Source organism: Crinia signifera, chromosome 7 (assembly GCF_055691185.1).
Source record: "Crinia signifera chromosome 7, ASM5569118v1, whole genome shotgun sequence".
NCBI lineage: Eukaryota > Metazoa > Chordata > Amphibia > Anura > Myobatrachidae > Crinia > Crinia signifera.
In genome coordinates, this window is record NC_139223.1 from 29,236,046 (window position 1) to 29,249,638 (window position 13,593).

General features: G+C 47.6%; 1 protein-coding gene across 1 annotated transcript in view; it reads left to right on the forward strand.

The window, feature by feature from the left end:
• LOC146021116 (WD repeat-containing protein 90-like) overlaps positions 1-8,202 on the forward strand; it is a 46,079-nt gene extending 37,877 nt beyond the window's left edge. Inside the window, exons 42-43 of the mRNA XM_083154917.1 lie at positions 3,817-3,901; positions 7,025-8,202. Of these exons, the coding sequence (XP_083011043.1) occupies positions 3,817-3,901; positions 7,025-7,182 (243 nt within the window). The 3' untranslated portion in view covers positions 7,183-8,202. The remainder of the gene's footprint in view (positions 1-3,816; positions 3,902-7,024) is intronic.
• The last annotated feature ends 5,391 nt before the right edge of the window (positions 8,203-13,593 follow it).

The following is a 13,593-nucleotide window of genomic DNA, read 5'->3' on the forward strand; positions in this document are numbered from 1 at the left end:
GGGAGCAGTTACTGTGGTAGGTTAGGGAGTGTTAGATCAGTGGGAGCAGTTACTGTGGTAGGTTAGGGAGGGTTAGATCAGTGGCAGCAGTTACTGCGGTAGGTTAGGGAGTGTTAGATTAGTGACAGCAGTTACTGTGGTAGGTCAGGGAGTGTTAGATCAGTGGCAGCAGTTACTGTGGTAGGTTAGGGAGTGTTAGATAAGTGTGAGTAGTTACTGTGGTAGGTTAGGGAGTGTTAGATTAGTGAAAGCAGTTACTGTGGTAGGTTAGGGAGTGTTAGATCAGTGGCAGCAGTTACTGTGGTAGGCTAGGGAGGGTTAGATATGTGGCAGCAGTTACTGTGGTAGGTTAGGGAGTGTTAGATCAGTGGCAGCAGTTATTGTGGTAGGTTATTGAGTGTTAGATCAGTGGCAGAAGTTACTTTGGTAGGTTAGGGAGGGTTAGATCAGTGGCAGCAGTTACTGTGGTAGGTTAGGGAGTGTTAGATCAGTGGAAGCAGTTACTGTGGTCGCTAGGGAGGGTTAGATCAGTGGCAGCAGTTACTGTGGTAGGCTAGGGAGGGTTAGATCAGTGGCAGCAGTTACTGTGGTAGGTTAGGGAGTGTTAGATCAGTGGCAGCAGTTACTGTGGTAGGTTAGGGAGGGTTAGATCAGTGGCAGCAGTTACTGTGGTAGGTTAGGGAGGGTTAGATAAGAGGCAGCAGTTACTGTGGTAGGCTAGGGAGGGTTAGATCAGTGGCAGCAGTTACTGTGGTCGCTAGGGAGGGTTAGATCAGTGGCAGCAGTTACTGTGGTAGGTTAGGGAGTGTTAGATCAATGGGAGCAGTTTCTGTGGTAGGGTAGGGAGGGTTAGATCAGTGGGAACAGTTACTGTGGTAGGTTAGGGAGGGTTAGATCAGTGGCAGCAGTTACTGTGGTAGGTTAGGGAGTGTTAGATCAGTGGGAGCAGTTTCTGTGGTAGGTTAGGGAGGGTTAGATCAGTGGCAGCAGTTACTGTGGTAGGTTAGGGAGTGTTAGATCAGTGGCAGCAGTTACTGTGGTAGGTTAGGGAGTGTTAGATCAGTGGCAGCAGTTACTGTGGTAGGTTAGGGAGTGTTAGATCAGTGTGAGTAGTTACTGTGGTAGGTTAGGGAGTGTTAGATTAGTGAAAGCAGTTACTGTGGTAGGTTAGGGAGTGTTAGATCAGTGGCAGCAGTTACTGTGGTAGGCTAGGGAGGGTTAGATATGTGGCAGCAGTTACTGTGGTAGGTTAGGGAGTGTTAGATCAGTGGCAGCAGTTATTGTGGTAGGTTATTAAGTGTTAGATCAGTGGCAGAAGTTACTGTGGTAGGTTAGGGAGGGTTAGATCAGTGGCAGCAGTTACTGTGGTAGGTTAGGGAGTGTTAGATCAGTGGGAACAGTTACTGTGGTAGGTTAGGGAGGGTTAGATCAGTGGCAGCAGTTACTGTGGTAGGTTAGGGAGTGTTAGATCAGTGGGAGCAGTTTCTGTGGTAGGTTAGGGAGGGTTAGATCAGTGGCAGCAGTTACTGTGGTAGGTTAGGGAGTGTTAGATCAGTGGCAGCAGTTACTGTGGTAGGTTAGGGAGTGTTAGATCAGTGGCAGCAGTTACTGTGGTAGGTTAGAGAGTGTTAGATCAGTGTGAGTAGTTACTGTGGTAGGTTAGGGAGTGTTAGATTAGTGAAAGCAGTTACTGTGGTAGGTTAGGGAGTGTTAGATCAGTGGCAGCAGTTACTGTGGTAGGCTAGGGAGGGTTAGATATGTGGCAGCAGTTACTGTGGTAGGTTAGGGAGTGTTAGATCAGTGGCAGCAGTTATTGTGGTAGGTTATTAAGTGTTAGATCAGTGGCAGAAGTTACTGTGGTAGGTTAGGGAGGGTTAGATCAGTGGCAGCAGTTACTGTGGTAGGTTAGGGAGTGTTAGATCAGTGGAAGCAGTTACTGTGGTCGCTAGGGAGGGTTAGATCAGTGGCAGCAGTTACTGTGGTAGGCTAGGGAGGGTTAGATCAGTGGCAGCAGTTACTGTGGTAGGTTAGGGAGGGTTAGATAAGTGGCAGCAGTTACTGTGGTAGGCTAGGGAGGGTTAGATAAGTGGCAGCAGTTACTGTGGTAGGCTAGGGAGGGTTAGATAAGTAGCAGCAGTTACTGTGGTCGCTAGGGAGGGTTAGATCAGTGGCAGCAGTTACTGTGGTAGGCTAGGGAGGGTTAGATCAGTGGCAGCAGTTACTGTGGTAGGTTAGGGAGGGTTAGATCAGTGGCCGCAGTTACTGTGGTAGGTTAGGGAGTGTTAGATCAGTGGCAGCAGTTACTGTGGTAGGTTAAGAAAGGTTAAATAAGTGGCAGCAGTTACTGTGGTAGGCTAGGGAGGGTTAGATCAGTGGCAGCAGTTACTGTGGTCGCTAGGGAGGGTTAGATCAGTGGCAGCAGTTACTGTGGTAGGTTAGGGAGTGTTAGATCAATGGGAGCAGTTTCTGTGGTAGGGTAGGGAGGGTTAGATCAGTGGGAACAGTTACTGTGGTAGGTTAGGGAGGGTTAGATCAGTGGCAGCAGTTACTGTGGTAGGTTAGGGAGTGTTAGATCAGTGGGAGCAGTTTCTGTGGTAGGTTAGGGAGTGTTAGATCAGTGGGAGCAGTTTCTGTGGTAGGTTAGGGAGGGTTAGATCAGTGGCAGCAGTTACTGTGGTAGGTTAGGGAGTGTTAGATCAGTGGCAGCAGTTACTGTGGTAGGTTAGGGAGTGTTAGATCAGTGGCAGCAGTTACTGTGGTAGGTTAGGGAGGGTTAGATCAGTGGCAGCAGTTACTGTGGTAGGTTAGAAAGGGTTAGATCAGTGGGAGCAGTTTCTGTGGTAGGTTAGGGAGTGTTAGATAAGTGGCAGCAGTTACTGTGGTAGGTTAGGGAGGGTTAGATCAGTGGGAGCAGTTTCTGTGGTAGGTTAGGGAGTGTTAGATAAGTGGCAGCAGTTACTGTGGTAGGTTAGGGAGGGTTAGATCAGTGGGAGCAGTTTCTGTGGTAGGTTAGGGAGTGTTAGATCAGTGGGAGCAGTTACTGTGGTAGGTTAGGGAGTGTTAGATCAGTGGCAGCAGTTACTGTGGTAGGTTAGGGAGGGTTAGATAAGTGTGAGCAGTTACTGTGGTAGGTTAGGGAGTGTTAGATCCGTGGCAGCAGTTACTGTGGTAGGTTAGGGAGTGTTAGATCAGTGGCAGCAGTTACTGTGGTAGGTTAGGGAGTGTTAGATCAGTGGGAGCAGTTACTGTGGTAGGTTAGGGAGTGTTAGATCAGTGGCAGCAGTTACTCTGGTAGGTTAGGGAGGGTTAGATCAGTGGCAGCAGTTACTGTGGTAGGGGGCTATAAAGTGCTAAAATAAGTGTTTTACACTGTGATGCTCTGACCATTACAGTTCTCATTAGGTCTGTTGGGCGAGTGCAACTATGGGTCTAGTTCAGACCTGATTGCAAAGCTGCTTTTTTAGCAAATGGAGAAAACCATGCTGCACTGCAGGTGGGGCAGATGTAACATGTGCTTGTGTCTGTGTGGTGTTGTGTGTCCTACTGTATATGGCCTCCTCTGCTGATCTCTCCGCATTGGCCAGGTGGGGGGGGATTAACCAGTACACAGAGAAGCTGAGTGTGGGGTAGAACAGCGAGGGTGTCTCTCTGCTGTTAGATTACAAAACCAAATGGAGGAATAACCGAGCTGCAACGGGGAGCGGAGGACATGTCAGGTTGCTGCGCAGTTACCGCCTGGACTCTCTATGCCACTGACTCCTTTCCTGCTATTTTATACATTGCCTCTCTCTCTCTCTTCACATCTCTCTCCTACAGGTCCTGCTGAGTATCCCACTGTCGCATTTCGCCACATCTCTCTCCATGTCACCAGCAGCCTCACTCCTAGCCCTGGGCAGCAGCGGTGAGTCCTCAGATATTAGTATTCAAGTTGGAATAAGCAGCCAAAATTACACCTCCCCCCCCCCTGTTGCTTCTGCCCGCCTCCCCATCACCTCTGCTCTGTCAATCATGCGCCGGAGCTCCCCAGACCCCGGGGATGTTCGGGGGGACTCTGGAGCGCTCAGGAGTTCAGGTTCTCCAGCCGCCGCGAACATCCTCGAGTCTGCCGCCTGTGGTCACTGCTGTGACTGGCGGCGGTGGCAGGGGAGCTCATCCGGAGCAAAGGTGAGGCGGGGGCTCCTATGTTCTGTGGTAGGTTTTGCTGGGGCAGGACAAATTTTCCCCTGGTAGGTTTGTCCTGCCCCAGCATAACCCACCACTCAAGGGGTTAATGTCTCTTCTAATGGATTCTAATGACAATGTAATTGCACAATAGATATATTTTTGTCCCCATTAATTATTTGTCTAAAATAATTAATTAACACTGCTCCTCAGTGTTGTGTGCACCCGTGGCCACTAGATGGCGCCCAGCAGAACAAGTCCAGTGCTGCTCCGTTCGGTTATTTTGACGCGCGCCGATAAGTATTTACTAGTTTATAATCAGATCAAATGTCGTCAGTGAGCAATTATTTTAGAAATCTCACAATATATTATAGTAAGGTCATTATAAGGGGGGTATTCCATGTGTAGGTCATGACCCTGAGAACATGCAGGCGGGATTCAATGTCCCACCTGCCGGGGAGGGAGAAGGGGGCGTGGCCGGGAAGTGACGAGCTGCAGCCGACAGCTTGTGAAGTCGGGCTCGTTCTGCCGAGAAACCCTGCTCAATGCTGTCTGGAAAGACAGCATTGAATAGGGCCCGGCGACCATCTCCCCCATGGGCGATTGAAGACCCCCCTAAGACTTAATACAGGTTGTACCAGGATGTTATCTGGACATTGAGGCTAATTCAGTCCTGATCGCACGATAGTGAATTTGCAGAGGCCAGCGTTCAGTTACGCAGCTGCCCCTCTCGAGGGAAATCCCGACATGCAAATTAGCCATGGAATGATTGTTACACTGGGAACCGAGGCTCAGAGTAACCAGGGACTTACTCAGCGGTTGCAATGGAGAAAGGGATATCCGGCCTGGCGCTGGCGTCGCACACCCTCCCCTAGCCGGTTACCGCCCACAGACGCCTATTTCCTGTCAATCACCTTACGAACGGCTTGCGGATATATAAATGAGCAGGATTTGATTGCAGCGCGGCCGCGGGCATGCGTACTACGGGCTGTACGTATGTGCAGTCTGTCACTGATTAGGTTCTTCAGGGGTTTATAAGCTGCTGTGTATTTGGGACGGGTGATGGGCGATACAGTCTGATGCTGCCCATAATTATACACGATTATCCTTATACGTCTAACATCGGGTATTAATAATAACGGGTATTATTTGTGACTAAGTATCTGTACCTGGTTAATTCATATATATATATTTTTTCGTAAAATTACTTTTTGACGATACGAAACAAACCAGTAGTACAGACTTCTCACAGACGCTGGACATACTATCATTTGGGCCTATTGGGGACCCTATTTAATCATTTGTTAACAACACATGATTACTTAATAACACCACTTATCGGCCACCCTATTGCTATTAATTCATGGCCATTTGCCTTCATGTTGATAAAAATACGTTATTAATTTTGAGTGGCCCACCCCTGTTTTGTTTTTCCACTTTTGTTTTTTCATTAAAAACTTAAAAAATTCTTAAATAATTATTTTCACGCATTTAATTCTCTATGGTAAATTATGCATCATATGTAAACATAGAGCTAGCATTATTTTAAAAAAATCATTGGAAATAAAAGTTAAGTTTTACTTCACTCATTCAACACCATCATCATCTATTCAAAAGTGTGCCTCCAAAAAGGAATTCTTTCTGTGAACGGTGGCCCTCTACTTGTGGACCACTGTTTCCCTGTGTTTAAGTATACTAGTACTTGATTCCTGGGGGCACCTCCAACACTTAATACTGTCTATATTTGTTAAGACTCAATAGTATTGAAGTTGGTTCTATAACTACATTGTACCAAACTTTTTGTCCTGTGCGGGATACTATCCCTATTTGCTACGTCTAACATCAGCCAGCGCTATCACATAAGCCATTCAATGGATTACTTCCATTCTACACCTTTGGAGAGTGGTACCTTCATTTATAGTAAGGACATTATCCAGGACATTCACCATCTACTAATAATTGCAAATTAGAATTGATTAATAAAGTGGCTCCAAAATAGTGGCTCACCTTTCCCGTTTCAAGCTACTTCGTGCTCAAAATCCCCTAGTGTGTATGGGCGGACTATGAGTGGTGAGACTGATAATCGCTGACAATCACCCTGGAAATCTCTGGGCCAGTGTGAAAATTGCTCAGTTTGTATTCACTAAGTGATTTATTGGCCCAAAACATTTATGGGCAAAAACGCTCAGTGTATGTACGCACCTTCAGGATGACATCACCCAGTGTGTGTACGCACCTTCAGGATGACATCACCCAGTGTGTGTACGCACCTTCAGGATGACATCACCCAGTGTGTGTACGCACCTTCAGGATGACATCACCCAGTGTGTGTACGCACCTTCAGGATGGCATCACCCAGTGTGTGTACGCACCTTCAGGATGGCATCACCCAGTGTGTGTGCGCACCTTCAGGATGACATCACTCAGTGTGTGTACGCACCTTCAGGATGACATCACCCAGTGTGTGTACGCACCTTCAGGATGACATCACCCAGTGTGTGTACGCACCTTCAGGATGACATCACCCAGTGTGTGTACGCACCTTCAGGATGACATCACCCAGTGTGTGTACGCACCTTCAGGATGACATATAAACACAATTTACTCCATTTAATATTTTGTTTCTAAATTTCTCAATTACAAAATTTTGGGAACCACTGGATTAAAATGTGCATATAACCTAAATGTTGTATTGTGTCAATCCTAATCTCTAGCACAAAAATAAAATGATAAGAATCCATCTAATTAAAACTATTTATTAATGTACTATAGGAATAAGTTTTCTTAAAATTGTTTACACAATATTTCGCTTTTTATGCTCCTTGGTTTCCCCGCCATGGTAACCTGCGTTACTTCTCCACAGAGCGACTCCTGCGCGTCATTGACTCGTCCACGGGCACACAACAAGACTTTTCAGCTCACGACGACTGCGTACATCTCTGCCGAGTATCTCCTTCAGGCAACCTTCTCTTCACCGCGTCCTATAACCAAGTGCTTGTCTGGGACATACAGAATTTATAATGCACCGTGTAACTCTGGGGGTCCTGTAGCTAATCCCACCACTGTCCGGACAGTCGCCCCAATTACTGCTCTCCAATACTAGGAGCTAGATAAGAAAGTGCCTTTTGTATATACACCTTGTAAATATTTGTTACCTTTGCCATAATGTAATGTTTTATTAGAATTTTTTAATTTAAATAAAAAAAACTAAAACGGTATAAGGCAGGGGGGTTATGGGTCGACATTGTGAAGGTCTACATACATTAAATCGACAATGGGAAAGTAGACCGGCAAAAGGTCGATATGAGTTTTTTACAGTTTTTTTTTTTTTTTGTCCCGAATTTCAAAGAATATCGACATGACACCATATCAATGTACCGCGTCCCCTGGCATGAGTCACTGCCCTCGCCATGCTTCGGGCGCGGTGACTCGTTTCTCTGGGCACACTATTATATTCTCCCTCTACGCCCCAGTGGATGTAGGGTATGAAATAGCTCAAATAAACATGAAAAACCTCATGTTGACCTTTTGACTGCCGACCTTCCCATTGTTGACCTAATGCTTTTGTTGACCTTTAGTTGTCGACAAAATGTATGTCGACCTAGCACAGGTGACTTCATTAGTACCCCAGTCAGTTTGATTATACCATCTGTGTACAAGCCTTAAGAATCAAGATTGGGAAACCCTGGTTAAAGAGGGTGTGGTATGTTTCACCGACAGTTGGGATCCCGACAGTCATTATCCCGGGATCCCGACTGGCCAGTCTCAGACAGCGGGCACGGCTATGCTCGCCACCTATTCTCTCTCTATGGGGGTCGTGGACCCCCACGAGGGAAAATAGCCGACGGCCGTCTGTGTTTTAACAGTCGGGATCTCGACGTCGGGTTAATGACTGTCTGGACCCAGTCCAGCACCCGGTTAAAGAAAGGATCTGGCTTCCTCCGCATCACCACTTCTATGCCCAGGCCCGTAGAACGACCCCTCGCTGGATGTGGATCACTCCTTTAGATATACAGTACGTGTCCATGACACAAGCATTGCATTGGAAGGTTTGTTAATTCTTTTTCCTTTTCAGGGTCCATGGGTCCCACAGGGGACATCGGGGTTGTAGGTGGATCCAGGGGGTCCGAGGCACCAATCAGCGAAGCTTCTTAAGATTTCCCAGGATGCCCGGGCCCTCTCCCCTATAACCCCGCCTCCAGGCTCACACAGCTTAGTTTTTTGTTTGGTGCCTGCAGGAAGCAGACGCACCTTTTATCAGCAGGGATTACCTCACTGAGGTAATCCCATAAGAAGCTGCTATATTTTTTACTTTTATTTATTTTGACATTGAATCTGCCGCCTAAGCGGCTGAGCCGCTTTGCGGCTGAGGCTGCTCACCGCCGTCAATCATCTGACGGCGGCGCGAGCAGCCGCATCACTCCTGCCGGCGCCGACATTCCCCCACGACCTCGGTCAAGCGGGGTAGCCCGGCGGAGGGGAGACAGCGCCTAGCACCGCGGAATCTCCTCCAGGCAGCGTGGCCGGCGTCCAGGAGAAGGTAAGGCTCTCTCAGAGAGCACAAACCGCTGCCATGCTGCGCGCTGTGGGAGACAGCCGCAGCAGCTGGCGTGGACACTGGCCCTCGAGTCAGGGACTCCACTAGACCACCGGGGACCGGAGCGCAGGCCAGGATGTGGGGGACATCCATTTTACAAGGCTCCTTTTTACCTGGTGGGGGAAGACCAGCAAGGGGAGGTGGCGCGTAGCCTGCAGTCCCTCCCCCAGCTTTGGCGCCATTCTCCTCGGAGATAGCCGCTCAGTTAGCTGCATTAACCCTGTGCCCGCCCCCCTTCTCTCAGACCAGCGCCATTCCCACAGGCACAGTAGTCTTCCAGAGAGAGGGCACAGTCTCCCCTGTGAAACCGTTCACTGACTAAGTGATCGCTTTCACAGACACCCTAAATCCCCCTTACTCCATTAGAGTTCAAGCGGTTGATACAGGGTGTGACAGCATTTATAGGCTGTAAAATGGCTGTATGTAAATGCTTGTGTATGTGACTGCAATGTGCTAGTTCTTTCACTTTCTGTCAGTACTTCTGCACTGTCCTCTGTATTTCTCTCATCTTCTGAGGAGGATGACAGAGGTTTAATCCTCTAGGGTCACATACACTCAGTGATATCACTCTAGGTTTTCCTCTGTGGTATATACCTATTGTGCACTGTAACCCCCCACTTTGGGTTTGTTTGCATTATATCCAAACGGGGGTACAACCAGACAGAGTTTACAAAGCTCCTGTCCTGCAAGAGCTGTGCTGCAAGCCTGTCTCACAGGATGTCTTCCAGGACGGGTTATGTGTCATTCACTTTATCCCCCCCTGGCCAGTCCTCTGCCACCACGGTGGTTTCCCACAACCTCCCTGGGCAGCCTAACAACAGTTACTAGGCAACCTATTGGATTGCCTTTGACCCCCTACTGCACCCTCTGTAGTCCAGCCCCCTCCACCTTGGTTGGATGCCCTGTCTACCTCTGTGCAGATCTGGCAGCAGTTTTCGGTAGCTAGGCAACACCTGCTACCTGATGCTGCACTACCTAATAGGTTTCTGTTAACAATGGCTTTCTGTAGCACAGGTTGACACAGATCATAAGGGGGAAAATAATGTTAATGCTGAGGATGTCATCAATATTCATAATGACAATATGATGATGCTATGCCTACAGCACTCCTGTTTCAAAGCAGGGACAACTGATGTGGCAGCTCTCACTCATGCAATCCGTGAGGTCTTAATGTCAGACTTAGTGAAGCCTGAACCTACTGCTAAAACCAGAGATGGTTTTTAATAAAAGCAGAAACTAACCCTAATGCCCTCATTCAGACCACTTGATGGTAGTCAGGAGGGATTAAGGGGCTAATCAGGTTTGTGAACCACGACTAATCCCTTGGTTTATTCTAAGGTATCCTTCAATACTGTTGGTCACTTCAGTATTGATATTAAAAGACCCTACCAAGGTGTTTGAAACATTCCTTAAGGGCCATATCCCCATTCACTGGGAAGGACTTCTGTTGACATGGCTAAAGCCACTTTATACAGGTCCTAGAAGACTCCTCTGAGGATGCTGAGTTATGTGTACTTCACATTAAACAAGCAGCATTATATACATATATATATATATATATATATATTTATATCTATATATACATAGGAGCTATATCAGAGGCTGGCACTGTCGCTGCCCAGACATCCACCAGCTTCATTCAGGCCAGCCGTATCATTTGCCCAATACAAGGAAAGTGGACCTGGAGTCCTGGTAGACCTTGGAACTTTAACCTTTTTAAGGGTAAAAATTCATTTGGGAAAAGGCCTTAACAAGTTTGTGGCCTCTCTGACAGCTGCCAAAATGGCGTGTCTATCCACGGCTTTACCTCAAAAAGGAAAGCCTGAGATCAGTCCTATTCTAGGACCAATCAGGCCATTAAGGCAAGCCCAAGCATGGGCTGCTACAGGCTCCTGCCAATCCCGGCAACCACCTGCATAACCGCCCCTCCACAGGGGGAACCCCAAGCGGGAGGCTGACTTCTCGTCTTCCTCACCTGCATCCATACCACACTGTATAAGACCTATCTCTTCCAATCCTGGAAAACAGTGTTAGACCTGGTTACTAAGTGGATCGGTGCCACATGGGAACACCAGGTGCTGTAGGAACACCAGTGACTATACATAAAAAGGATGCCTGGGTAAAGGAAGTGGTGTCAAAGGGATAAGGTCTTTGCATGGGTCTACCTCACAATTCAGACTAAGCAGAACAATTATTAAAATAAAAAGATCTGCTACGGTCTCGGGTCATCCCTCACCACTAGAGAAGACTCTGCTACTACTCGTCTTTGGTCCTGGTTCTAAAACGGAACTTACAGGCCAATTCTAAAACTGAAGTCTCTTTAAGGTGGTGCAGGGTTCAAAGTTTCGGATGGAAACTTTAAGGACAATAATCCTACCCATGGACCGGGGGATAAATAGTCACCCTGGGCATTCGGGACGCTTACTGGCATGTCCCAATTCTGCCAGCACACCAGAAACATTTCAGGTTTGCTTTTTAAAATAGCCATTTTCAATTCTAGCCCCAGGATTTTCACAAAACTCATGGCATTTATGGCTGAACATCTCCACCGTCTGGGTATCCGAGTCTTTCTATATATATAGACGACCTACTACTGGTGGCCAAGTCCCTATTATTGCTATCACCTATCGATAACAATCGGGACACTCCAACATCTCGGTTGGCTCCTCTCGCAATAAATGTGGCATTTGGAGAGCTACCCTGGACACTCAGTCATGGAGGATGTCTCTTCTCATGGACAAGGACGATTCTCTGCATCACCAAATATGGGTGTTTTTGCAGAGTTCCAGAGTCTTAAGCCACTGGGCGCAATGAAAATCTTGGGATTGCTGATGTCACTGTTTGAACATGGTGGAGTGGGCACAGTTTCATTTTTGCCCTCTCAACACCTCATTCTGGCAAAACGGATGGACAATATCAGGTCCACAAGTCAATGTCCCTTCTGGTTCTAAGAACGGACGATCCTCACTTACGACGCCACCCTTCGAGGCTGGGGGACATTAGCTTACTCCCGAGCCTTGCAGGGCGTGTGGACCAATCCAAAAACACGTCTCTCCATCAACGTGTTGGAGCTTCGGGCAACTTACAATGCCCTAATCCGCTCTCAGGACCTTCTTCAGAAGAACCCGGTCCTGATCAGAGCAGACAAGGCCACGGCTGTGGTGTACATACTTGACCAAGGAGACCCTCGCAGCACTGCTGCTCTCAAAGTAGTCTCTAGGATCTCTTTCTGGGCGAAACCGTGTCTTCTGGCTCTGTCTGCGATCTTCTTCCCAGCAGTTCTAAATTGGAAAACAGATCCCTAAATCGACTTCCATCGGGGGGGGAGTGGTCACTCCATCCAGAGTTGTTCGCCCTCCTCAAAGACCGATGGGACCTACCAGACGTGGACTTAATAGTGTCCAGACACAACAAAAGTGTCAACATTCGGGTCAGGGTACAGGGATCCTCAAGCTAGCTTCATGGATGCCCTAGCAGTTCCAAGGAATTATCATCTTCCGTATGCCTTCCCACCAAGATCCATGATTCCCAGGGTAATTAGGATATTCAAACAGGGAGGCGGGAATCTCGTTCTGATAGCTCCAGCCTGGCCACTCAGCACTGGTATGTGGACCTTCTACAAATGTCCTCCCAACCACCCTTCCTCTTAACCTTTCGGGTGGTCTCATACTATAGGACCTTGTCAGCGCCTGTCTTTGATAGCGTGGCGCTTGAAACTACTTTACTGTAAAGTTAAAGTTTTTCTTCCAAAAAGGTCATGATTCAGGCGTGCAAGCCAGCATCATTCAGAATTTATTACCAAATATGGCACGCCTACTGTATGTGGTGTACGGCTAGGAAGTTTGATCCAAAGGTTTTCAAGGTGGCCAGAATTCTGGCATTCCTACAAAAGGGTCTGAACAAACAAACAGACAAAATGGTCTGAACATTGGACTTAGACTGCCGTCTCCGATAATCCAAGTCTCACCCTTATCCATCTGGGTTCAGATGAAATTAACCTTCTTACCAGAGGTACGTACACTCCTACAAGGAGTGATTCATTTTCACCTCCATATGGTCCTCCTACAACTCAGTAGGATTTGTCACTCGTACTGCAGGCCTTAATCAAGCCTCCTTTCGAGCCGCTACAAGCGACGGATTTCAAAAGGTTGACAGACAAGATAGTATTTGTCTTGGTCATTGCTTCTGCAAGATATGTCAGCTTTTTCATGTAAGCTCCTCATATTTCATCCCAATAGGGATGTTGTGGACTAAAACATCGCACCTTCTAAAGTTGGTCTCCAGATTCCACATCAATCAGGAGATTGTGATTCCGGCATTTAACACGGAATATATCTCTACAGAGGAACGCTTATTGGATGTGGTCAGGGCTCTGACCATCTACATTGACCGTACTAAGACGGTCAGAAAATCTAATTCCCTTTTCGTGGTTTATGAATTCCACAAAAAGGGTTGGCCAGCGAGCAAACAGACTATTGCTCGCTGGTTCTGCATGGCTATTCAAGATGCTTATTGGCAGGATAATCTGCCTTTTTCCTCCTTCCACCAAAGCACACTCTTCCAGAGCGGCTGACCTATCATGGGCAACACGCCAAGGTGCTTTGGCCGAACAGCTGTGCAAGGCTGCAACGTGGTCATCTGTTCATACCTTCATTAAGTTCTATGCTTTTGACACGTTCGCCTCCCAGGATTCCTCCTTTGGTCGTCGGGTACTTCTGACACCTCAGGCAAATTCCCTCCCTTGAAATACGGCTTGTGACATCCCCGATGTCCCCTGTGGGACCCATGGACCCTGAAAAGGAAAAGGAAAGTTATGGTAGAACCTACCTTTGTTA